This window comes from Eptatretus burgeri, chromosome 6 (assembly GCF_056783735.1).
Source record: "Eptatretus burgeri isolate ZD-2024b chromosome 6, Ebu_testis_v1, whole genome shotgun sequence".
Lineage (NCBI taxonomy): Eukaryota > Metazoa > Chordata > Myxini > Myxiniformes > Myxinidae > Eptatretus > Eptatretus burgeri.
This window is the reverse complement of record NC_140966.1, coordinates 4,155,167-4,180,000: the sequence shown is the minus strand read 5'-3', so window position 1 is coordinate 4,180,000 and position 24,834 is coordinate 4,155,167. Positions and strand designations below refer to the sequence as shown.

At 46.7% G+C, this 24,834-nt stretch overlaps 1 protein-coding gene across 6 annotated transcripts in view; it reads right to left on the bottom strand.

Moving 5' to 3' along the window:
- The window catches only part of LOC147024143 (uncharacterized), a 77,914-nt gene that overhangs the window by 37,229 nt on the left and 15,851 nt on the right, over nucleotides 1-24,834 (bottom strand). For all 6 annotated transcript variants that reach the window (XM_085883758.1, XM_085883757.1, XM_085883760.1 and 3 more), the window contains 3 exons: nucleotides 18,315-18,368; nucleotides 17,279-17,407; nucleotides 16,111-16,167 (listed from right to left, as the gene is read on the bottom strand). In XM_085883758.1, coding sequence (XP_085739884.1) covers nucleotides 16,111-16,167; nucleotides 17,279-17,407; nucleotides 18,315-18,368 — 240 coding nt within the window. The remainder of the gene's footprint in view (nucleotides 1-16,110; nucleotides 16,168-17,278; nucleotides 17,408-18,314; nucleotides 18,369-24,834) is intronic.

The following is a 24,834-nucleotide window of genomic DNA, read 5'->3' as shown; positions in this document are numbered from 1 at the left end:
CATTTACACAAAAAGCAAACATAAAAGTGAAAACACAGTGCAGAGCTAATACCGACTACCGAGCACACGGCAACACTTATACAATTCTACTTCACAGACGGCGCCGACAACACATACCCAAAACCAAGGAAAAGAAATACCCCAAGAATGAGGTAGGCCTGGGGCCGAGACCGGGTCGGGCCTACCCGTCTGGTGATGAGACGCGGAGCGGCGATGGCCCCGCAACCCGCGGGCCTCGTGGACAGTGCCTGGCAGGGGGGGGGAACGGGCCCCCTTGGTCGCACTATCTCAGCGCGGGGGGAAACAGGAGGGGGTTGCTGATGCTCGGGGTATAGAGGATCTTTATTATATGCGACGAGCGTCTCCACCTCGGCCAGGTCGCGCTGTCGGCCTCCCTCGGGTGCAGCTTCCTGCACGACGCGAGCACCCCCTCGTCTGGTGTCGCCGCCTTTCCACAGCTCCGTCCCCTCCGTTCCGACTCCAACGCACACGACGAGCAGCTCCACCGCCCGCGAAGTCTTGACCCTCTGCTTCCGACTCTCCTCTTCTTGACTCTCCGTTCTCGTTCTGCTGACTCTCCCTCGTTCTCTCTTGCGACTCCCTTCTGACTGACGAACACCGTCCTTTTATCCCCCCCGTAACTTCTGCGTAGCCTCCCTCCCTTTGACCTTTCACCGCGGTCCCCATTGTTCCGACGAAAAGTGGGCGTGAAGGCTTTGATCCACAAATTTGCATATATCGATCGCCCTGGGGCGGGGCCAGTCGCCCCTCGCTCACCGATTGGACGGCAAAAAGTGGGCGTGTGTCGTTTTGATCCGTTTTTGAAGCAGAAAATCCGTGATTTTGTACACGCTGTTCAACGTGCGCCCTACACGAGTCCAGCATCGGTGCCCATGAGTGGCGCGAGATGACGGTGATGCGATGGTGGCGAGTTGTGACGGTAAAGGTCGTGGCGGTTGTGGTGAAGCGGTGGTTGTGGTCGGTGGTTGATGTTGTGGTTGTGATCATGGCGGTTGGTCCAAAATAAAGATAGTAAAAGAAAAACGGCTATCCTGAAGAGTCGCAGCTCGTATAAATGACATGTATTCCCACTAGACAACGGGTTTGGGCCTAACTACACATGCACTTACCGAGATACCTCACCTAAGGGACCTGAATGGTGGTTTGCGAATCTGGTAACCACAACACTACCCCCTTCCCTTTTTACAGACTCGTCCCGAGTCGTCAAATTTTCGTGTGCCATCATGTGTAGTTTTCCCCTAGTACATTTTACCTACGGTCCCTGAGTGCGACATTCATGGTATTCGTGTCCCCAAAATAAATAACCTGAGGGCTGCGTAACTACCTAAACAAACTCACTCACACGGACGACTTAAATAAAATTGCCGGCGCTAGACAGACATGCCGGGGGCGCACTCATATTTACAGTACATCTTACCTTAACTTACAAATTTTACACTAAACCATGGCCCAGGATCACTGAACTCTGCAAAAGAAAAGCAGTTAGCAGGGAGCCAGGCTGCCCGCATGCAGTCTCTGGCTCAAACAATGCAGGTGACAGGGAACGTGGCTGGCTGCTCACACGCAGTCCAAGGACTTCCCTTTTGAACTGAACTCAGTGAACCACAACGGTGCTTGGGCTGCACAAACGCAGTCTCCGTGCCAGCTCAAGTGGCACACGCCATGAGCACAACGAATGGATGCATGAACGGTTTGAACTGAATGCAGTGAACCACAACGGTGCTTGGGCTGCACAACGCAGTCTCCGTGCCAGCTCAAGTGGCACACGCAATGAGCACAACGAATGGATGCATGAACACAAACACGGTGCACGGGCCGCCACTGCAGGCCCGTGTTGTAGCTGCCAACAGGGCAGTTCTCGCAGCTTGCAAACTGTTGCCTTGATCCTGGCGCACATGGAAATGAACAGGGGGGGGCAAAGCAAAATTGAACGGGGCTGGTGTACATGGGCAGTGGGCATGGCATGGCAAAGGTGCAGGCAACACAGCCCGCAGAAGAAGGCCGCTGCAGGCAAACACAGCCGGCAGATGAACTGGCCGGCACAGGCCTTGAAGAAAAACAGCCAGCAGATGAACTGGCCGGTACAGGCCTTGCAGAAAAACAGCCAGCCGGCACAGGCCTTGCAGCACAGCAGCTGCAGATGAAGCTGGCCAGCCTTTGCCGTTCAGTGGAGGTTGGTGGAGGGAGTGCGGTGGTGCTGGCCACTTGGAAGGCGGGCTCGGACCTACCTACCTGTCTCCCTCCCAACCTATCGCCTTTGCCTGTCACTGTACATACCCACTCCCTTAATTTGTCAAACCCCAATTTAGCCCCAACTTATTTTTTTTCTGTTGTTTTTATTTTTACTCCCCCACTATAAATCGTCCCCTAACCCCCTTTATCGTCCTTGTTCGGCTAACCTATCCTGTCACCTAGCCTACTCCCAACCCCTACATTCCCTTCCCGGAGGGGAATAAGGGAGAGCTAACGTCCTGTGTCGAGGCCCAACGAAGCCTCAGAATGGCCTCCCCAGAGTTCGGCGATCTAACCCAAAGTGGGTCCAGCGGCCCACAACGACAGCGAGGGGATGGATGGTGCGGAGGGGTACATCTCCTAATCTACCCTAACCATTTAACTGTTAAACTACCCCGGGGCTTTCAACAAGCGCCTCTCGCTTAAACTATTGGTTCTAACAACCCAGATTCCCGTCGCCTGTGTTGGTGTCCTTACAATTTCGGGCCTCGCCCCCCCAATTTTCTCTCCGTGCCCTCACACGGTCTCCTGGCTGGGACACGTGGCTCCCTTTGGCAGGCACGACCCTCTGCCGAATCTCCCGCTATGGCACCCGCGGGCACTACACTGCCTCCGAGCCTACCAGCTCCCTAACACCGGCGAGTGCCCCCATGGCACCTCCCCTGAAACGCACACGTGGCAGGCCGGCCTCCCGGGTCCCTTTCCGAGGGTCACCCGTGCCCACTACACTGCCCACGCGGCTAATGGCGCCCGGGCCCCCGCACCAAGCAGGCGCACCCGTGCCCACTACTCTATCCCGGCCCCCCATGGGCCCATGGCCTACCGCGGCCGACCAGCCTGGTGCCCGGGGTACCCACTCAGCGATACTCACCTTTCGCAGCCACGCTCCCAAGCCCGTCAACAGGGCTCCTGCACCCCTCCAAATGGGTCTCGAGCCTACTTTCCCACCAACAACAAAACGACCTCCATTTTTCAATTTGACTAACCCAGCTAACTCACTTTACTCTGACCCCGGGGTCCCTTGGGCGGGAGTCACTCCTCCCCCCAATCACTCATCGCACCATGCATTCCCCATTCGCTCCACTCACACAGACCCGCTGGCCTCACTCACTCACCAAGCACATGCCTCACAACTCACCAACTCTTCAACACACACACCACTGAACTCTGCCATCCTTCTAACTACATCCCCTAACTAACTCGTGCTCCCACATCGTCCCTTAAACTATAGCACGTTCCCTTTTAACACTACGTTGCTAAACTACGTCCCCTCTACACACTCACTGTCAGTCACTGTCTCCAAATAAATCATTTTATTTCCCATTTTCCCATCCTAAATCTGGCTACAATCCCTCTAACTAATCCATTCCACGGACTCCATGAGGACTTACCCCTGCCCCATGAAGTCGGTCTAACTAAGCTAACCCTTCCCCCTAACTAGTTTCCATCCTGTGCCCAGGTAAGGGGGTCTTTCACCCCTTGCCCAGGAATCCTGTACACCCGAAAGTGAGGCTTGCTGTTTTCCCTTTTTTTTTTCTCTTTACATGCGCAGCACCTGCGCGGCAACTCAGAGCTCGCGCACTTTACACCTGCCCGTGACGTCATGCAGCTGCACGTGTTCCTCGTCCCTCCTTGGACGGGACCATCCGGCAGAGATACCCCTCCTGCCGGATTCCAACCCCACGTGCAGCCATGACGTCACCGTGCGCATAAAAAAAACAAGCCCCACGTCTCGAGGGGTTTTCCACGCGAACACATGTGCTTTGCCCGTTGGAGCTGAACACACACGATCGCGTGGAGAACCCGTCCGGTCCAAATCCATTTACCTGCCTAAACTTTGTCCGTCCGCGGGATCGGCAAATCCACCGCGTGCGTTTCCGGACCGGGACTTCACTCTCGCAAGCGAGCACGTGGTGGTCTCGTGCGTTGCACAGCACGAACCGCGTGCTCACTGCTGGGTGAACCCGGCACGGTCCTCGAAACAACTACAGCCGCTACTCGGCTTTCGTTTCTCCCATGTCGCCGTCTCCGTCGTCGCCATTCCACACACGCATACCTGCGTGTTACGACGCACACAGTCCACACCATCACATTCACACCGGGAGACGCGGCTGCGTGCTCCCGCATGCCAACCGACATCTCCCTCACATACCGCTCTCTCACACACACGGTCTCCCTTGCACTCGGCCGTTCACTCACGCGTGCCTCACTACTCACACAAACCATACTATTTACACACGCGGGGGCACTCACCCGCGGTGCCTCACCCACACACGCGAGGGCACTCACCCGCGGTACCTCACTCATACACACGGCGACACTCACACACGCGGTCTCTTCCACACACGGTGCCTCACCCACACACGCGGGGGCACTAACCCGCGGTGCCTCACACACACTGGCCGTTTCACTCACACACACGGCCTCACTCACACACGGTGCCTCACCCACGCACGGCGTGCTGGGAAGCACGTACTCTGGCACCATCGCCACCACACCACCCACACACGGGGTCGCCTCCACACACGGGGACGCACTCACACCTTGCACCACACACACAGGGACAACCACACTGGGGATTCGTGTCCCCACAAGGGTCTCCGGGGCCTCTATACCCCCCAAGCTCTCCGTGCACCTGTCCACAGCACTCGTCCCCTCAACCTCGCAAAGCACGACCGAACTCACCTGGTCGTGACTCGCCTCAAGGGGGCATTCTCCCTCCCCTCGTTCCTGGAGGAGGCCATCCCGCTGCTCGCACCGGGTCCCTACACGCTCCGCGAGCTCACCCCCATTATCCTCCACTACCTCCGTGTGTGTGTGTGCGTCACTTACCCCATCTTCATCGTGTAGTCTTCCCTCTATTTTTTCTGTCTCCCGTGTCTCTGCCAACTCTTCACCCTTTCCCTCCCTTGTCTCAACTATTATTTCCGTTGTCGTCACCTCGTGTCTCGTCTCACACGTTTTGGTCTCCCCATTTAATTTTTCCCTTTCGGTCATCGTCACGACCCTCGCCCAACACGTTCCACGAATTATTTTTTCACCCGCCTCCACCGCGGGCCTGTCAGCCGTTGCACCCCCACCCAGCTCGTTTGCTCCCACACGTGAAGTCGCCATTCCTAGCTCCCTGGTCACGGCCTTCATGCCCGCCTGCAGGCATCGGCCCATGTTCTGCGTCTCACCCCGTAGTTCTTTCATTTCTTCCCTCATTTGCTGTGTATTCGCATCCATCGTCGTTTTCACTTCCTTTGTATTTGTATCCATCTTTTCGTTCATTTGTTCGTTCATGCCTTTCATTTCGTTTTTCATATTCGCTTCCATCTTCGTTTTTACTTCGTCCATTTGCTTGTTCATGTTCGCAATCATCTTCGCTGTCGTTTCCGCATACATTTTTGCCAGCATGGTGTATAGCTGGGTCATGTCGGGTGCGCTTGGGTGAGCCGTTTCGGCAGGGGTCGGGGAAGGGTTTTGGTGGAGAGGGGGGGGGGAGGTGTCATACACCGCGGCCGCTGCCGCACCCACCTCAGGTTCTGGGTTCAGTTGGGCGAGTCCGTGTTCCTACACAATCAACATTTCCTGCTCGGGGATTCCATCCTGGACCATGGATTCTACATTACTACACATATACATTTCTAATACCCCCGGCTCCCGCTCGCCTTGAGACGCCATCTTGCTTCTCGTGAAGGGTTAATTTAAATCGCTCGTAATTTGGAGGGAATCGAGGGTCGCTTCTCTCACCCCTGGACCGATTCCCGTGAATTTAGCCGGAGACAGGAGAGCCCGTTTTCCTGTTCTCCGATACCAGTGCCGCGAGGAGGGCGATGAATTTGTATCGCACGACCTGACACCAGTGTTGCGGTCTTCGCGCCCGCCGGCGTGCGAACGGCCACGTAACTCGAATCGCGGCACGTCGCCCACCGGACGGACAATCCAGTCGTGACCCTCTCGGACTAACGCCGGGAACCAGTCACGGGTGGACCTTTCGGTCTCACCGCGATCGAGCCAATCAGCCCCCGCGTGGGATAGGGTTGCTCGCCAAATTCGACCTACCTAAGTACCCACGCGGAGGGTAGACCGGGCGATCGCACCTCGCCGCAGGTCGACTTCGGACACGGGCCACTTAAGCGACCCGTTCCGTACTATCAGAATAACCGAGCGGTGTTATCGTCGACCTCGACGGTTCGATTAATTATCGGGCGTACTCAGCCCACTACCAACCCTTTACGTGAAGCAAGATGGGGGTTCAATGGGGAAAAAGACGAAGCGAAGCGGGAAACAGTTCAACAATAAAGCACATTTATTCGCGGCACACGGGAAGCACACAAATACAATTCCACCAAATGCACACAAAAGAAAACACAATTCCATTTACACAAAAAGCAAACATAAAAGTGAAAACACAGTGCAGAGCTAATACCGACTACCGAGCACACGGCAACACTTATACAATTCTACTTCACAGACGGCGCCGACAACACATACCCAAAACCAAGGAAAAGAAATACCCCAAGAATGAGGTAGGCCTGGGGCCGAGACCGGGTCGGGCCTACCCGTCTGGTGATGAGACGCGGAGCGGCGATGGCCCCGCAACCCGCGGGCCTCGTGGACAGTGCCTGGCAGGGGGTGGGAAAAGGGGCCCCCTTGGTCGCACTATCTCAGCGCGGGGGAAACAGGAGGGGTTGCTGATGCTCGGGGTATAGAGGATCTTTATTATATGCGACGAGCGTCTCCACCTCGGCCAGGTCGCGCTGTCGGCCTCCCTCGGGTGCAGCTTCCTGCACGACGCGAGCACCCCCTCGTCTGGTGTCGCCGCCTTTCCACAGCTCCGTCCCCTCCGTTCCGACTCCAACGCACACGACGAGCAGCTCCACCGCCCGCGAAGTCTTGACCCTCTGCTTCCGACTCTCCTCTTCTTGACTCTCCGTTCTCGTTCTGCTGACTCTCCCTCGTTCTCTCTTGCGACTCCCTTCTGACTGACGAACACCGTCCTTTTATCCCCCCGTAACTTCGCCTTTGACCCCTCCCTTTGACCTTTCACCTCGCTCCCCATTGGCCCGACAAAAAGTGGGCGTGAAGGCTTTTGATCCACAAATTTGCATATATCGATCGCCCTGGGGCGGGGCCAGTCGCCCCTCGCTCACCGATTGGACGGCAAAAAGTGGGCGTGTCGTTTTTGATCCGTTTTTGAAGCAGAAAATCCGTGATTTTGTACACGCTGTTCAACGTGCGCCCTACACGAGTCCAGCATCGGTGCCCATGAGTGGCGCGAGATGACGGTGATGCGATGGTGGCGAGTTGTGACGGTAAAGGTCGTGGCGGTTGTGGTGAAGCGGTGGTTGTGGTCGGTGGTTGATGTTGTGGTTGTGATCATGGCGGTTGGTCCAAAATAAAGATAGTAAAAGAAAAACGGCTATCCTGAAGAGTCGCAGCTCGTATAAATGACATGTATTCCCACTAGACAACGGGTTTGGGCCTAACTACACATGCACTTACCGAGATACCTCACCTAAGGGACCTGAATGGTGGTTTGCGAATCTGGTAACCACAACACTATATATATACACACATATATATATATATATATATATATATATATATATATATATATATATATATATATATATATATATACACACATATTTACATATATATATATATATATATATATATATATATATATATATATATATATATATATATATATATATATATATATATACATACACACATACACATACACACACACATATATATATATAGACATATATATATATATACACACATATATATATATATATATAGACATATATATATATATAGACATATATATATATATATATATAGACATATATATATATATATATATATATATATATATATATATATATATATATATATATATATATATAGACATATATATATATATATAGACATATATATATATATAGACATATATATATATATAGACATATATATATATATATATATATATATATATATATATATATATATATATATATATATATATATAGACATATATATATATATATATATATACATATATATATATATATAGACATATATATATATATATATACATATATATATATATAGACATATATATATATATATACATATACATATACATATACATATATATACATATACATATATACATACATGTGGTGTAGCGGGCCTGCGGGGGCAGGGCATGATGTGGGGGAGCGTGGTGGAGGAGTGGTCGGCGTGATCATGTGCTTGCAAGGGATATAGGAGTGCGCGCCGCCTGAGGCGTTGTAGTGGTTGCTGTAGCCGTTGTGGCCTGGGAGCCTGTAAGTTGTGTGGCTTGTAGAGTGCATCGAGTACGTAATAAAGGGGAGTTACGGGCAACGTACGCTCACGCTCTCGCTCGTGCAATAAAGCCGGGTTGAACTGTTCCCCCGCTCGTGTCTGCCTTGAAGCACCACTACCACGACACCACAATACACATATATGAATACTGCATATAGTTTTCGGCCCTATCTATCAATTTTAAAAACCGGGCCTGTGTTGACCTAAAAATTCATTGGTGGTTGTATTCAGTGAGCTGATATGAAAATCCTGTTCAAATTTCAAGTTAATCATATGAAAAGAGGATTTTAGAAATTTGGCCCTTGTTGACCTTTTGACTGATGTTAACCTCAAAATAATTAGTGCTTTACTCCATAAAGCTGATATGCAAATGGGCTTTAAATTTCAAGTCAATCGGATGAAAAATGACAATTTTAGAAATTTGGCTCATGTTGACATTTTTGGCCTATGTTGACCTTTAGGCTGATATCAACCTCAACAATAATGGGTGGGTGAATTTGGTGACCTGATCTATAAATGCTCTTCAAATTTCAATTTCATCAGATTGAAATTGAAGATTTTATAAATCTGGCCTATGTTGACCTTTTGGCCTATGGTGACCTGAAAAATAGTAGGTGGTTAAATTCAGTGACCTGATATGTAAATGCTGTTCAAATTTCAAGTAAATCAGATGAAATTTGAGGATTTTAGAAAATTTGGCTTAAATTGGCCTATGTAGACCTTTTCGGTGGACCAAATTTTACGAAACTTCAATGCGGGACCATCACAGGGTCGGTGACATTAATCTCTGAAAATTTCAGAACAGTCGGTTGAGCGGTTTGGGCGAGAAGCGAGTGGACAGACAAACAAACTCACAAACAAAGAAATGGAGGAAAATAAACATACTTGTCAAAATATATACAGTATATACACCACCGGTCTAAAGTTTTAGAACACCCCCATTTTCCAGTTTTTCAGTCAATGAAAAGGTCACTCACACGATCCCACGTCAGTCCGTTCAACCGAGAGATTTGTTTCTACTGCCAAGATATCAAACACGAAAAGAAACATGCCAGATCTGGTTCAAACCCAGAGCAGGTTCACTTATGCAGGACTTCAGACATTGGAAAATCAGTCAAAAAGATTGTAGATGCCAGTCATAATGACCAATGGAAATTGAATATGGCAGACATCCTTGCGGAGGGAGACTTCCTGTCCAGGAACATCAGGAACCACACAAGTTGCCACACAGTGCACTGGCAGCGCTATGTGCAGCAACCCCAAAGGTTCAGTAACAGGGACAACCAGTCAGACAAAGACACTGTGGCATCTATTTCGGCGGAGATTGAATTCTTTACCGAATTAAAAGAGCGCTTGAATCAAGGAGATATCATCACACTGACCGAGGTGGCTGCACCGTACACCAATATGATGCACGATCATGGAATTCACAACGAGAAAATCACTCGGCAGGTCCTCTTGGAGAAAATCCAACAGAACATCACAAATTTCACAATCACTGATGCACGAGGGAGGAAACCAGCAGTCCTACATTCCAATGAAGCTGGTCGCTCTGCTATAGACCAGGCAATAGAGGAGAGAGACATTAAAGGAGAGATGAACACAATCTTCCGGTGTTCCAACATAATTAGGCAAGCTGTCCTACGGTCTAGAAAGGATGATCCATGGTCCTTTAATGGGTCACTGGTCAGGTGCAGTGAATCAGGTGTACCAGCTGAACTGATCATCTTCATAAGATGGGTCTTGCAAGGAGCAAAAGCGGCAACAACAGAGACATGCACCGGACACTTGCACAACTCGTGTCTCATCCTGTCTCAATCAATAGTACAGGCCTGCATGACAGACAGACAAGTGACACTCACCCCCATGTCATCAGAGTCAACGTTCCACAGTATGTTTGAAAGTCCCTATGCTGTTGGACTGTCACTGTACATGCACCACAACTTCCGAAGTCAGAAGGCGGTATTGCTGTTGAGCAAGTTTGGAGTTGGGGTCTCTTATGACCGTCACTAAAATACGTAACATCGCCAATGCCATCTCTCAGAATATCAGAGAGTACGGTGTGTATGTGCCACCAGGCCTTCTGCGCAACAAGAGGATCCGGGCTTCCCTGGACAACATCGACAAGAAAGTGGACACCCCAGATGGAAAAGGGAGTTTCCATGGAACAGCCCTTGGAGTGTACCAGCGATCGGACCAAGGCGAAACAGTGGTGGACCCAGTGCAATTCAGTGAGAGTCTGACATCTGTAGGCCGAGAAGATGTGCCACCAACTGTTATTGACATGGTTGCATGTACGATTGAGGGGAACCCACAGACCAATGATATTGGGTAGATGGTGGCATGCTTCTTCAACAGGCCGAGTGTTCACGAGCCTGGCCTAGAAACACCACCAACAGAGGAAGGTGAACCAGAAGAACCCACAGCTGACAGGATGGATGGAGAACAGCCTGTACCTGTTTGGTCTGCCTACAATTCACTCACACATATCCCACTGCCCATGGATGCTCCCACAGTAGTGGACCAGGCATTTGGGCTTCCCATCATCAATGCTGCAACCCATGAATGGACCACTTTGGTCACGGCACTGGATCAGCTGTCAAGAGTGAATGATCTCGTGACTGGACCAGACAGCAAACTGGTGGCAACCATGGATATGAACCAGTACAAGAGGGTACTGAAGCTTGAATACCTTGACCCGCAGTACAAGAACAAGTGGGTACTATGCCATGGTGCATTTCACACTGTGCTATGTGCCCTGCAGTGCTTGGGCAGGACAATTGAGGGGAGCGGCCTTGATGAGGCGTGGCAGGAAGCAGACCTGTACAGCAGTGTCACGGTGACCCAGATTATCAATGGCAACCATCACAACAGGGCTCTTCAAGCTCACCAAGTAACACTGCAAGCACTGTTCGACCTCTGGCTGGGTGCATTCCTGGAAGACCATCCTGCAGTGCGTGACTCCCTACGGTCAGCAGCAGAGAACTTGACTGATGCATGCAGGGCCAACCAGGACGTCCACACGGCACACCAGGCATCCCGAGTGAAGCTGGAGTCTCTCTGAACATCGAGAAGCAGCTGCTAGAGTATGATGTCACTCATGACAAGGATCCAATGTACAAGTGGGTGCGCATGTACATGAATCAGGTCTTGGTGCTGCTCCAGTTTCAGCGTGCCACACGTGAGGGTAACTGGTTCCTCTACTTGGCAGCCTTGGAGAAACTGTGTCCACTTCTTCGCCTACAACAGGCTAGATTATGCCCAAAACATCCCTGAGTACATTGCTCGCATGCATGAGATGAAAACCACAGACCCAGACATTTGGCAGGAGTTTGTGAATGGCGACTTCACGGTGAACACAAGCAACACTGTTCCATTCACTCGCATTGGTGTAGACCAAGCCATGGAGCACCTCAACAAATCTACCAAAGGTCAAAGAGGAATCTCTGGGATCACGTCATACCCAAAGACTCTACTCAAGTTCTGTCTCACAGGCCCTGAGCTGGCACGCCTCTCTGCAGAGACCGAAAGACTTGCTGCACTATCCAACAGTGCTATAGCACATCAACACCACTGCCTCTCCCAGGCCAAAGTTCGTCGCCAGGAACGAGCTATTGCACAGCTGAAGATGGTGCTAGCACAATGCAACATCCTCAAGGGGTCCAGTACTTAGCCTGATTCCCAGGCCATGACAGGCCGCATGTTCAAGCTCCTGTCAAAGGAGATACTCCCCACAATGTCAAAGAGAGCATCCTGTCAACAGAGCAGGTTGGCATGGGTGCCTATCTGAGATTCGTTAAACAACGTCTGACTGGCAATGAAAACCTATGGTCCAAGATGACAAAGGTCAAACTGCAGTCTTGGAGTGCATCTGCAAAAGAGATCAAACTGAATGCTGGCTCCGATGCTATGATACTGAAGGCAACATCATCACTCTTTGCCAGGATGCTGGTGATAGCGCGGTCATTAAGAGAGGACATTGATTTGGAAGCAGTGATTGGCACTCACGAGTTTGCATACACAAACCGGGTGTTGATGAAACCAGATGGATCGATCCACCCAACAACTGACAAAAGCACAGTAATCCACCTGCTGGAGAATCTTGTGCAGACCGATAGTGACACAACCCAAGAAGCTACTACACACAAACTGACCAAAGAGAAGGGGTGCTGTCTCATAGTCGATGGAATGGCAGTCTTGCAGGAGTTGATGGCAGTCAAGAACTTCAATAACTGCAGTGACCTTGGCACATCATATGTCAAGATCATAGACTCAAAAGCTTGAGGCTATGACCAAGTGAGGGTTATCTTTGATAACTATACCAAAGTATCTTCACTGAAGGAAGGCACAAGAGAACGGCGCAGAGGCAAGTCAAAGGGAATCCGATCCTACATAGTACAAGATTCAACTTGCATCAGAGACAAAGGGACTTTTCTCGCAAACAACGACACAAAGGATTCACTCACTCTGTACCTGGCTCAAAAACTCATCGACATGAGTACTGCTGGGAACCTGGTGACCGTGACATGCAGTCGTGGCGTGACAAACTCTGACTGCCCTGTCTCTACAGGTGTGAGCACACATGAAGAGGCAGACACTCTCATGTTTCTGCATGCGGTGGAAGTTGCAGAAACAGGACCCAGAGTCCACCTATACTCCCAAGACACTGATGTCCTACTCCTGGCTCTTCACAGGGTGCCACAACTGGGCATCGAACCAGCAGTAATCATGGGCACCAGGGAGCGCCGTCACAAAGTCATGCTGAAACCAATGTATGACCAACTTGGTCCAGATAAAGCATCTGCTTTAATCAACTGGCACGCACTGACCGGGTGCGATACAACTGGACACATACAAGGAAAGGGCAAAAAGGGATGCTTCACAGCATTCCTTGCATCAAGCCCCACAGTACTTGCTGCACTGGCTGGGCTTAGAGAAGGAGCAGAACTGTCCGCTGAAGTGGTCAAGGGCTGTGAAGAGTTCTTGTGCGCACTATTCTGTCCTCGACGACACCACATCACCCAGGCAAAGGACCTCAGGTGGCACCTCTTCAAACTACTGAAGCCTGAACAAGAAGTGGACAAACTACCACCTACCCATGGTGCTTGGTTGCAGCATATCAGGCGAGTGTTTGGTCACAGGACCTGGTCCTTGACCCAGTCATCCCCAACCCTGTGGAGCTTGGATGGCAGCAGCAAGATGGTCGACTGGTGTCAGTGCTGACCGAGGAAGCACCAGCTCCAGATGCAGTTTTGCAGCTGACGCGATGCAGCTGTGCATCCACAGACAGGACATGCTCAGGCAGGTGCTCTTGCAGACACCACAATCTTGTCTGCACCGAACTCTGCCACTGCGCGGAGATGAGGACAAACGTCACAACACACAACCCATTGTAATTGGATAAGATGAGGAAGAGGAGTAACGTAAGGAGCAAGGACTCAGGTGTAAATATATGTGGTTTGAAGTGGGACACATTGGTTCACAATACAAGTGACTGATGTCTGCAAAATTCTTAATGCGACACTTTGTCCAATGGAAATTCAAATGCTCATCTTTTTGAGACTCCATGTGCTGGTACTTGTAGTGAAGAATTATACATTAATAGCATTTAACTGCACAATATTCACACACAGGGACTCATGACGAAATGGAAACAAACATACTCTCAGAGTGGATTGGATCATCCTGATCATTTTAAGGGGTCACACGGTATACTTACAAAAGAAACTAAATTTTTGGTCAAATATTATCGCATTTTTCACACCAAAGTTTATTTTGAACCAAAAATGACCCTGGGACCACAGAGTAAAACTGGCAACAACATTTTTTTCTGATCAGAGATGTATTTTGATGGAATTAAACACAGTTGCCAAGATGCGATATGAAAATTTGGTTTTTTTACGTTGACCGACGGACTAAATATTTGATTTCCATTGTCGAAAGAATGCCACGAGTATGTTCGGCTGTTACTCTACATTTGCAAAAAGTGGCAACTTTGATGAGTCAAAAATTTAGATTAAATTTTGTTCAACAAAACAATTCCATGATTTCTTTTTTATCTGCAATTGTTTATTTGTTCTATGCTTGAATTTCAAAGTACATTGAAACATTAAACTACTTAAATTTCAGTAAAAACTGGCATGTTCTAAAACTTTGGACTGGTAGTAGGTGTGTGTGTGTGTGTGTGTGTGTGTGTGTGTGTGTGTGTGTGTGTGTGTGTGTGTGTGTGTGTGTGTGTGTGTGTGTGTGTGTGTGTGTGGGTGTGTGTGTGTGGGTGTGTGTGTGTGTGTGTGTGTGTGTGTGTGTGTGTGTGTGTGTGTGTGTGTGTGTGTGTGTGTGTAATATATACATATTGTCAAGTAATGTGCATTGTGTGCAAGGAAAGAGTGGATGAAAATACGCTCAGTTAAGCCCTCCTAATTCTCTAAAGCTTTCATCATCAACGCAAACTATTTATTATCCTTATACCAGTACCCTTTTGTTCACCATGGCAAAGTGAACCACAAAATACAAAATACTTTGGTCAAAACACACATTAACTGCACAGGCATCGTCACTTAGCCTTCCGAAGTCAGGTGATGAGTGATAAATGCTGCAAGACCATGGTGGATCGATTCAGCATCCTCAACCTAGTAGTAGCCAAATGCCAGTGCAGGTTGCTTAAATGGAGAGCAATACCAGACATAACAACTGGCTGGACAACCACAGTAAATCACTGCTCCACTCATGCTCTGAATTATAATTATGAATACGCAAATACTGCACAAGTCATTCTTAAGATGAGCAGGGCCATGGTCAACACCCAATGCATCAGAAATGGTGAAACCGACAGCAGAGGCTTGACCACAAAAAGATTGGTAAGCTGTTACAAACCCCCTTATAAAATAGGCACAAAACTGATCATGGCCTCCCAACTTTATAGCGGTAGCCGAGTGAATATGCAGTTGCACAAGTTCAATTTGGCATAAACGTTTTGTTTTTAGCCACGCTAAAGTTCAAGCCCGTGGAAAACGTGTGGGGGTGGAATCAAATATTTGTGCAAACAAAATGTCGAGCAGTACAAAACTTCCAAAGACGAAAAAGTCCGAAAATATTAACTTTGTGGGGTTAAGTTACAAATCCCTACTTGGTGGTGAACATTTTGAAGTTGCATGTTATGTTTGGAAAGAGCTGCGAAGCAGAAAATTAATTTGACACCCGATTTGTTCAAAGCTGTACAGTACGAGTGAAAACACAGGCAATCATATGTGGGGAGAAAATTCTGATAGCCCTCATACATGCAAGAACTTCAACAACATAACTTTGTTCACATCATCAAACTCTCAGTGTGAGAATAGGGTTACTCAAAGAATGTTCTGTTCGACAGTTTATACAAAAATCACCTTCATCTCCACAATGCAGCACCAGACTGCTGTACAGAGGGAAATCAAAAACCAAACATTTGCTGCACAACTCAACTTAAATATTGGATGCTTTTGGCATTAAATTCTGACAAGATGAAATCCTTACAATTTGAGTTGGAATCGATGAAAACTTCGGACTTGATCTGCAGGCCACTCACAAAACCTTCAGGAAAGGGAAAAGAGAGAGAACAAAACACTTGTCCTAATTGTGAAGGTTACTGTCATTCTATGTCGGCAGACAGGCAGAACAATGGATAAAATCAACAGGATGGCGTGGAGGTCTGGTAACTGCAGTGGAAAGTAAGGAGAAGCTGCAAGTTCAGATGTCAATCCTCTTCCCCTTTTTTATTTTTAAACAGGATATAAGGCTGGTAGTGGAATTGGCGCGCGCGCGCACGCACGCACGCACGCACGCACGCACGCACGCACGCACGCACGCACGCACGCACGCACGCACGCACGCACGCACGCACGCACGCACACACACACACACACACACACACACACACACACACACACACACACACACACACACACACACACACACGACTCTTGGTCAAGACAAAACAACCACCGAGCTTGGGGGAAGTGCCGTCACTTTCCGGGGCACCCTGGATACCAGTAACGTCACAACAATGGCTCAACATTTCTCACCACACTCAGCGGTGCATTCCCAAAGAATGAATTTCCTTCACCCTATGGATGCCAACATTTGGGGATCGTCCGAGCTCTATCCTAATAAATGCTGAACGTCAAACACGAAGGAAGTAGCACGTACCATTTTTAAAGTCTTTGGTACGACTCAGGTGGGGTTTAGACCGTCGAACTCCCAGATTCGGAGCAGACGCTCTAACCATTACACCACCGAGTTTGCCCCGTCGAAGAGTTAACATTCAAAACGTCAGCTCGCTAGCTCCTTGCTTTCCCTGATGGTTAGCATACTTCAATCAGAGTATAAATCAGATTTGTTAGGGTTAGGGTAGGATTCAGAATCAGAGACTGGGACACAAAGCGGGAGCAACAAAATAAAACTTAAAAAAAAAACTTTTTGATGAACAGTTCGGGAAGCATTTTCTGTATTCTCTCAAGTTTCGAATCAATGATTGCTGTGCACAATCTGACATGCTTCATATCATGCTTTGTGCACCGCATTTACCATTCAAACCAAGAGGTACACAATTAAAAGGTTGCACATTTTGAGGAAGACAAATACATCAGGATAGACCCAGGACCAATCCCTCCGGTGGTATTTTGCTTGAGAGACGCTTGCTCACCAGTTGCAGAGTTCGCAGCACTGTCAGACTTTCTGGGAACATCACTTGGCTCTTGCTTTACACGCACACAGGTAAAAGCACCATGAGAAATTGCAGAAATGTTTTCTCCCACTTCGGAATCTGTATCACCTGCAAACAACTCGTCAACTTATTGTAAAGGAGTAGGAGTGTTAATTAATTTTAAAAACGGCAACACAACAAAGATATGCGATCACAACACAAGCTATTAAAAAAAACAATTACGGTACTGTTCTGTTCATACCGGGAAATTCTACTGTGGTTTAAATTGGTGATTATTTCAGGGTGGATGGGATTGGGGAGGAGAGGTGGAGAGGTGGAGAGGTGGAGAGAGCGGGAGAGGGAAAAAGATGGAAAACTGCTCCTTCATCATTTACAAGATATCTTTGTCAGTCATGGATGCAAGGTTGGTTGAACATTCTCTGGCTGAGTGGGTCCGCCTCAAGAAAGCAGTATATAAGTATGACAGTGGAATGTTGTGCTAGGAACTTTGGTGTGTACGCTTGAGTTTTCCAAAAATTTTTTCCACCTTCTGGAACAAATGCACGTTTACCATTGACAAGTTCAGTTTAAATGGCTCTCGCCACATTTTCACCCCTCCAGTGTCGACAAAACGGAACCCATTTCTGTTGCGCGCACACACAGTCCTGGTGAACCTTTCCATATGTAAAAGGAGTTTATGCCTGGTGGACCATCATCATGATGGTGATGCATAATTTTACAAACACAAGGTTTACACCTTGAAGTATTTTGCAACCACTTCGTCAAATACTCTTAGAAACTGTCGCAAATGAAGAGATGACACTCTTGGAAACTTTAATAATTTCAGATTATTAAAGATAGCGGTGCTTAAATGTTTGTACAAAGCTAAATATTTATTGCTGGTGGGACTGGATGGATGAAGGGAATATTCATCCAGCACAGGATAAGCAGAACACAGAATGTGTTGCAGTATAATGATCAAGTATGTCTGCTGTTGCTAAATGAATGCAATTTAACCAGGGATGGAGATCCTTGCCTGAAGCAGAACATTCTGAAGCGTCAAGCTCAACCTTCAACTCAGCAACACCACCTGCAGCGGTATCATTTTTATAATTACAAGAGTATCAAAAAACAAAAACAAAAAAAACAACGACACATCCATATTTATGGTGTTGAACCTTCTAAAATACAAAGCACACAATAAAACACGGGACAGCACCAGCCTGTTCATACCACAACACGAGTCTGTTGAGCTTCATCTTGGACATGCTCATATCCCGGCACAAACCTGTCCCCGTGCATATACATGCATGCATGCGCACTTTTGTACAGAGGCGGTGAGCTGCACTTCCTGCTGGCAAGCTGGTAAAGTTCTGCTATCTCCTTAACCACTGACTCTCACCCCTGCCTCAATTATTTCCATTTTGTACCCCTGCCCCAAGCTTGGTTACTTTGCTCCCAGCACTCATATATTGTCCTCCATGTGTAACAAGATTTGCAGCATAAAATATGAGTGGAAGCAGTGTGTGTGTGTGTGTGTGTGTGTGTGTGTGTGTGTGTGTGTGTGTGTGTGTGTGTGTGTGTGTGTGTGTGTGTGTGTGTGTGTGTGTGTGTGTGTGTGTGTGTGTACGTCTGTCCGTCTGTCCGTCCATCCATCTGAGGATGGGTGCGTGCATGCCCAGGTCATAAGGTTTTTACCATTTGACCATTTGTCATCAAATTCTCAAAAAAACCTTTATTACAAGAATATGGAGAACACAAAGTAATAATTGGGTTAAAACGTCAAAGGGCAAAGTAGCAGGATGTACAAATAGGCAATAGCCCAAATTAGCACGTCTGCTGTGCAGTGCTAGATTTATATTTTTCAATCGCTAACGTGTTTTTTTTTATGATTTGACCTTTTGTCATCAAATGTTCAACAATCCTTTCTTATTATTATATAATATATGGAGAACACAAATTAATAAACTTCACCAAAATCAAATCAGTTCATCCTTGTCACACACCAAACATGTCCACAAAATTTAATCCGGATCCGTCTACAACTTTTTTGAGATATCCTGCACACAAACAAACAAGAAAAACATGTCGTGCAGAGCACGGTACTTGCAAAATCCACCTCTTCTCCAAAGGTTGCCATGGCTACATCAAATTGTCCATTTCATCAAGATTAAAATTGACAATCTTAATCAAAGCTAAGATCAACTGGATGAAAATCGATTATTTTTCAGATTGAAATTGATGATTTTAAAAGGTTGCCCTTTGATCTCAAAAATAGTTGGTTTCCAAATTTATTGATGCACTATACAATTGCTACTTAATTTTCAGGTTAATCGGATGAAAATTGACGATTTTTCAGATGAAATTTGAATTTAGAAGTTTGACCTTGAGTTGACCTTTGATCTTTTGATCTCAAAATCGAGAGGCTTCTCAGTTTACAACTTGGTAAAGTTTTGTGACGATTGGTTTAGGGTTTATTAACTTTAAAAACGTGGATGAAAATACGCAGAGAATTAGAATTGTGACCTGCAGGCAATGACAGACAAACAAAGAAAGAAGAGGAAGATGTCGTACAGAGCACGATACTTAAAAAAAAAATCCATAAAACAAATTTAACCGCAAAAATAATTGGTTGGTTGAATTCAGTGACCTGAAATACAAATCCTCTTCAAATTTAAAGTCAATCAGATGAAAATTAAAAATATATATATACTTGCAAAAGCTGCGATTTTGCAACTAACAAAGAGAAACGGACAGAAAAGGGTGAAAACAAAACCTCCTTCACCTCTGGTGGTGGAGGTAATGAATATATTCATGAAATAATATCAAGAAAACAAATGAAACTGCAGGTTGATGTGGATGCAATATGGGCCAAAGCAGCTACGTGTGAGCCAAATTGTTTCAGAAGTCGTGAAAAAAATCAATTTTCATGTACAGTGAAGCTGTTGCAGCATAAAAAAAAATCCAAGATTAACTGAACATTTTGCAAAAAAAAAGTTGATAAAAAGGATTGGTCATCACAAAATGTCATCATTTTCAAAATAGGGTAGGATTCTTTGATTTGGTAAGGCTGACATGCAAGTTTTCAGCTCAAACAACAGCAAAGTCAGCTCTAATCATTGGTCCAGGACAAAAACATTGTAGTTTCAGGGTTTTATAGCTTGTACCATCGTTTCATAATGCTATGTGAACCATTGTTTAAAATGACTGTCAGCTCATCGATGACTGTCATTCGAAGGGTCAAAAACCCAAAATTGTCCAGAAATGATAACCTGAATAAAATACTGCATCAATGCTATCAGTAAGCTTAGTTAAATAATCAAAAGCATTTATTATGGAAAATAACATGAATTACACAGAAAAATCACCTTTCTGAAAATGTGACGGACCGTGGAGAAATTTTCATCGGATGATATTTTCACTAATAGGGGGAATAAGGGAATGATACTTGGTCAGATTAATCACTCCCATTGTATTTGAATATATAACCAACGATCATTTAATTGCCATGTTATTAGTCTAAACTATTGACTGAAATGCAAAATGTGACGGACCGGTGGAGATTTTCACAGGCCAAACCCAATTTGCTAGCTGAGTCATATCAGTTCCCTAATCCTGATGGTACCTAGCATGAAAGTTTCAAGCAATATCATAAGAAAAAATATTTATTTTCTATTGGATTGGACCCAAGGGAATTTATGGCACCAATAAAAGCCTTCTTGTGTGAAAATTGTCAATTTCGACGTTTTCCGTCAGTTCACATGGATAGACCCTTTTCGAGCTGATCCAATTCTATTTTCAAATAATATTGGGGCTATTTGTGATACTGGGAACCAAGACTAGCATAAAAATTGAAATAATGTCAGCCCTACAAGAAGTATCATTAATTTACAAATGTAAGAATAAAAAACAGGCCCTTGTTGACAACTTCATTACAAATTCCCCAGAGTGAGCACATGAAGGACTCAATATAGACCAGGAAGACCATACATTTTTTTTTATAGATTTTCAAACGCTTGTTTAGAATATCTCCTCCAAAATTTTGTTAACTAAGCTATTTAGGCACAATGATCACTTTCTACAATGAGGGTTCCCTGAAACACCGTGGCTCACACTTCCCTGCGTTGGGCCATATGCTGCTCCATCCATCCATCCATCGGGACCATACTCTGTGCAGAGCGTTGGTGCTGCCGAAGCAGCCTCCTTGGTTATTGGGCACAATCCTGGATGGGTCGCCACTCCAACACAGTATACCAGCATTGTAGCACTCATTTTGCCGACCTCGGAAGGATGTTAGGCAGAGTCAACCGCACCTGGTATTAATTTAACAGCCGAGGAGGATTTGAACTCAGGATCCTTGAATCCCAAGCCCACCACCCTAACCATTAAGCCAACATTAGGCATAATATGCTGTTGCATCAGCATTACATCATACTAAACATTCAGGAGAGAGCCTGAGCGAGTGCAGACACATCAATTACTTAATTTGGAGGTTCCCAGTCTGCGAACGGATGCCGATTGCCAAACAAGTTTGATTTCTTGGAAAACACTTCAGTTCGAGTCCAATGCCCCAGAGACATGGTCACTTCCTCAAGTTAGAATCATCGTAATCGCTTCAGCCATTGTTGTGATTGGCTGTTTGAAGAAACGTTGGTGGTTTCGTGATCTCCAGATTTGGTACTTTAGTGATGTATTCTTGCATCTTTATCGGTCTTGGTCGTTGTGAAAAGGCTCGAGAATAAAAGTAAGGCTTGACTTCATTCCATTGTAGACTGTGTCAATTTATACACATTTGAAGGGGCAGTCATATATTTTCCATGCCATCCCTCCAATGGAGTACTACAATACTCCATGATAGATTAGTGTGTATATATATATATATATATATATATATATATATATATATATATATATATATATATATATATATATATATATATATATATATATATATATATATATATATATATATATATATATATATATATTGTTACGGCTGTGGAATTCCCAGAACACCATAAAGGTCCTTAGTTCAGTTATATTGCTAAGTGTGTGTTCAGATAGATTTCCCCACCGTTGTTTAATGGGGTTTATTCATGTGGACAGGGCTGTGATCTTTGAGTTAGCCGTTATTCTTTGCTATCGTTATTTTGGACCAACTGCTTCACACCACCACCCTGCAAGGGACAAAGAGAACTACTGCGGCGGCGCGCGTCCCTAATTTGGCGGGAAAACGCTTCCTTCGAGAAGTTTCCTGCATGTTCTGGAAGTTTCCTGCATGTTCTGGAAGTTTCCGGCATGTTCTGGAAGTTTCCGGCATGTTCTCGAAGTTTCCGGCATGTTCTGGAAGTTTCCGGCATGTTCTCGAAGTTTCCGGCATGTTCTCGAAGTTTCCGGCATGTTCTCGAAGTTTCCGGCATGTTCTCGAAGTTTCCGGCATGTTCTCGAAGTTTCCGGCATGTTCTCGAAGTTTCCGGCATGTTCTCGAAGTTTCCGGCATGTTCTCGAAGTTTCCGGCATGTTCTCGAAGTTTCCGGCATGTTCTCGAAGTTTCCGGCATGTTCTCGAAGTTTCCGGCATGTTCTCGAAGTTTCCGGCATGTTCTCGAAGTTTCCGGCATGTTCTCGAAGTTTCCGGCATGTTCTCGAAGTTTCCGGCATGTTCTCGAAGTTTCCGGCATGTTCTCGAAGTTTCCGGCATGTTCTCGAAGTTTCCGGCATGTTCTCGAAGTTTCCGGCATGTTCTCGAAGTTTCCGGCATGTTCTCGAAGTTTCCGGCATGTTCTCGAAGTTTCCCGCATGTTCTCGAAGTTTCCGGCATGTTCTCGAAGTTTCCGGCATGTTCTCGAAGTTTCCCGCATGTTCTCGAAGTTTCCCGCATGTTCTCGAAGTTTCCCGCATGTTCTCGAAGTTTCCCGCATGTTCTCGAAGTTTCCCGCATGTTCTCGAAGTTTCCCGCATGTTCTCGAAGTTTCCCGCATGTTCTCGAAGTTTCCCGCATGTTCTCGAAGTTTCCCGCATGTTCTCGAAGTTTCCCGCATGTTCTCGAAGTTTCCCGCATGTTCTCGAAGTTTCCCGCATGTTCTCGAAGTTTCCCGCATGTTCTCGAAGTTTCCCGCATGTTCTCGAAGTTTCCCGCATGTTCTCGAAGTTTCCCGCATGTTCTCGAAGTTTCCCGCATGTTCTCGACGTTTCCCGCATGTTCTAGAAGGAAGGCGGGGCGAGAGCGGAGGGGCAGAGCGTGGGTAATAAAAAGTGCGCACGGAGCGTTCGCTCTCTCTCTGTCGTTGCTGCCGCTGGACGCCGCGGAAGGAGCTGTGCTGCTTCTGCCGGAGCTGCGTGAAGTTCTGGGCTCGTGTCCGAGTCAGGAGCTTGAAGCAGTCAGTCGGTGGAGGTCCGGGCATCGCAAAGGAGATGCGGGCTGGAGGCGCAGCGCTTCTGTGTGGCGCGAACCTGCGCGTGCGTGTGGGGAGAGCCGGAGAGAGCTCGCCTGCCACTTGGCAAGGCCTGGGCGCAACCGCGGCTACGCTAGCTGCCGTGGAGACGGGACGTCGCGACTCGGCCCAGCAAGGCACCACGTGGGTGCAGGTAACCTGCAACGGTCTCGTGGGGCCCTTTCAGTCATCAAAGCCCCACGTTATAAAGGCCCACGGGCCCAGTCTGACTCCCTTGTCTTTGAGGGGATCTTTTCCTTGTTTTCTTTTGAGTGAATGTTGTGGCGCCGAGTCCCGTAAGTAAAACCGTACAAGTGACTGTACATAATTGCTTATAGACATCGTAGCACCTTTTGCTTTGCTTTTGTTCTGTATACGTACATGTTAGGGTTTTGCATTCCTGACTGCATATGTGCTTGTATAATAAATGTGCTTGTTTAAATGTAACCCATTCGTCGTGTCCTTTTTCCCCGATTGAACTGCTATCTTGCTCTCGGAATAGTAGTTGGTTTTTGAATACCGATAAAAGAATCGAGTCCGGCGATAATACCTGCTCGGTTATCCCAGAACGGAACGAAAACAGGCCTTCGCCGAGGTACAGTCCCTCAGTAGGTTACCCGCGTGAATACTAAGGTATATCGATATTCGGCGATTGACCCTGTCACGCGCGGGTAGAATACGGACTGGGCCATGGTGTGCGTTGAAGGCACACCCTTGACTGGTTCTCGGCGTTGTTCCGGGAAGTCACGACTGCATTGTCCGTTCGGTGGGCGCGCGACTGCGATTCGGTTGGAAGCGGTCGTTCGCACGCTGGGCGGGCGGTAAATTCGTAACAATATATATATATACATATATATACATATATATACATATATATATATATATATATACATATATATATATATATATATACATATATATACATATATATATACATATATACATATATACATATATATATATATATATATACATATATACATATATATACATATATATATACATATATACATACATATATATATATATATACATATATACATATATATACATATATATATATATATATATACATATATATATATATATACATATATACATACATATACATATATATATATAT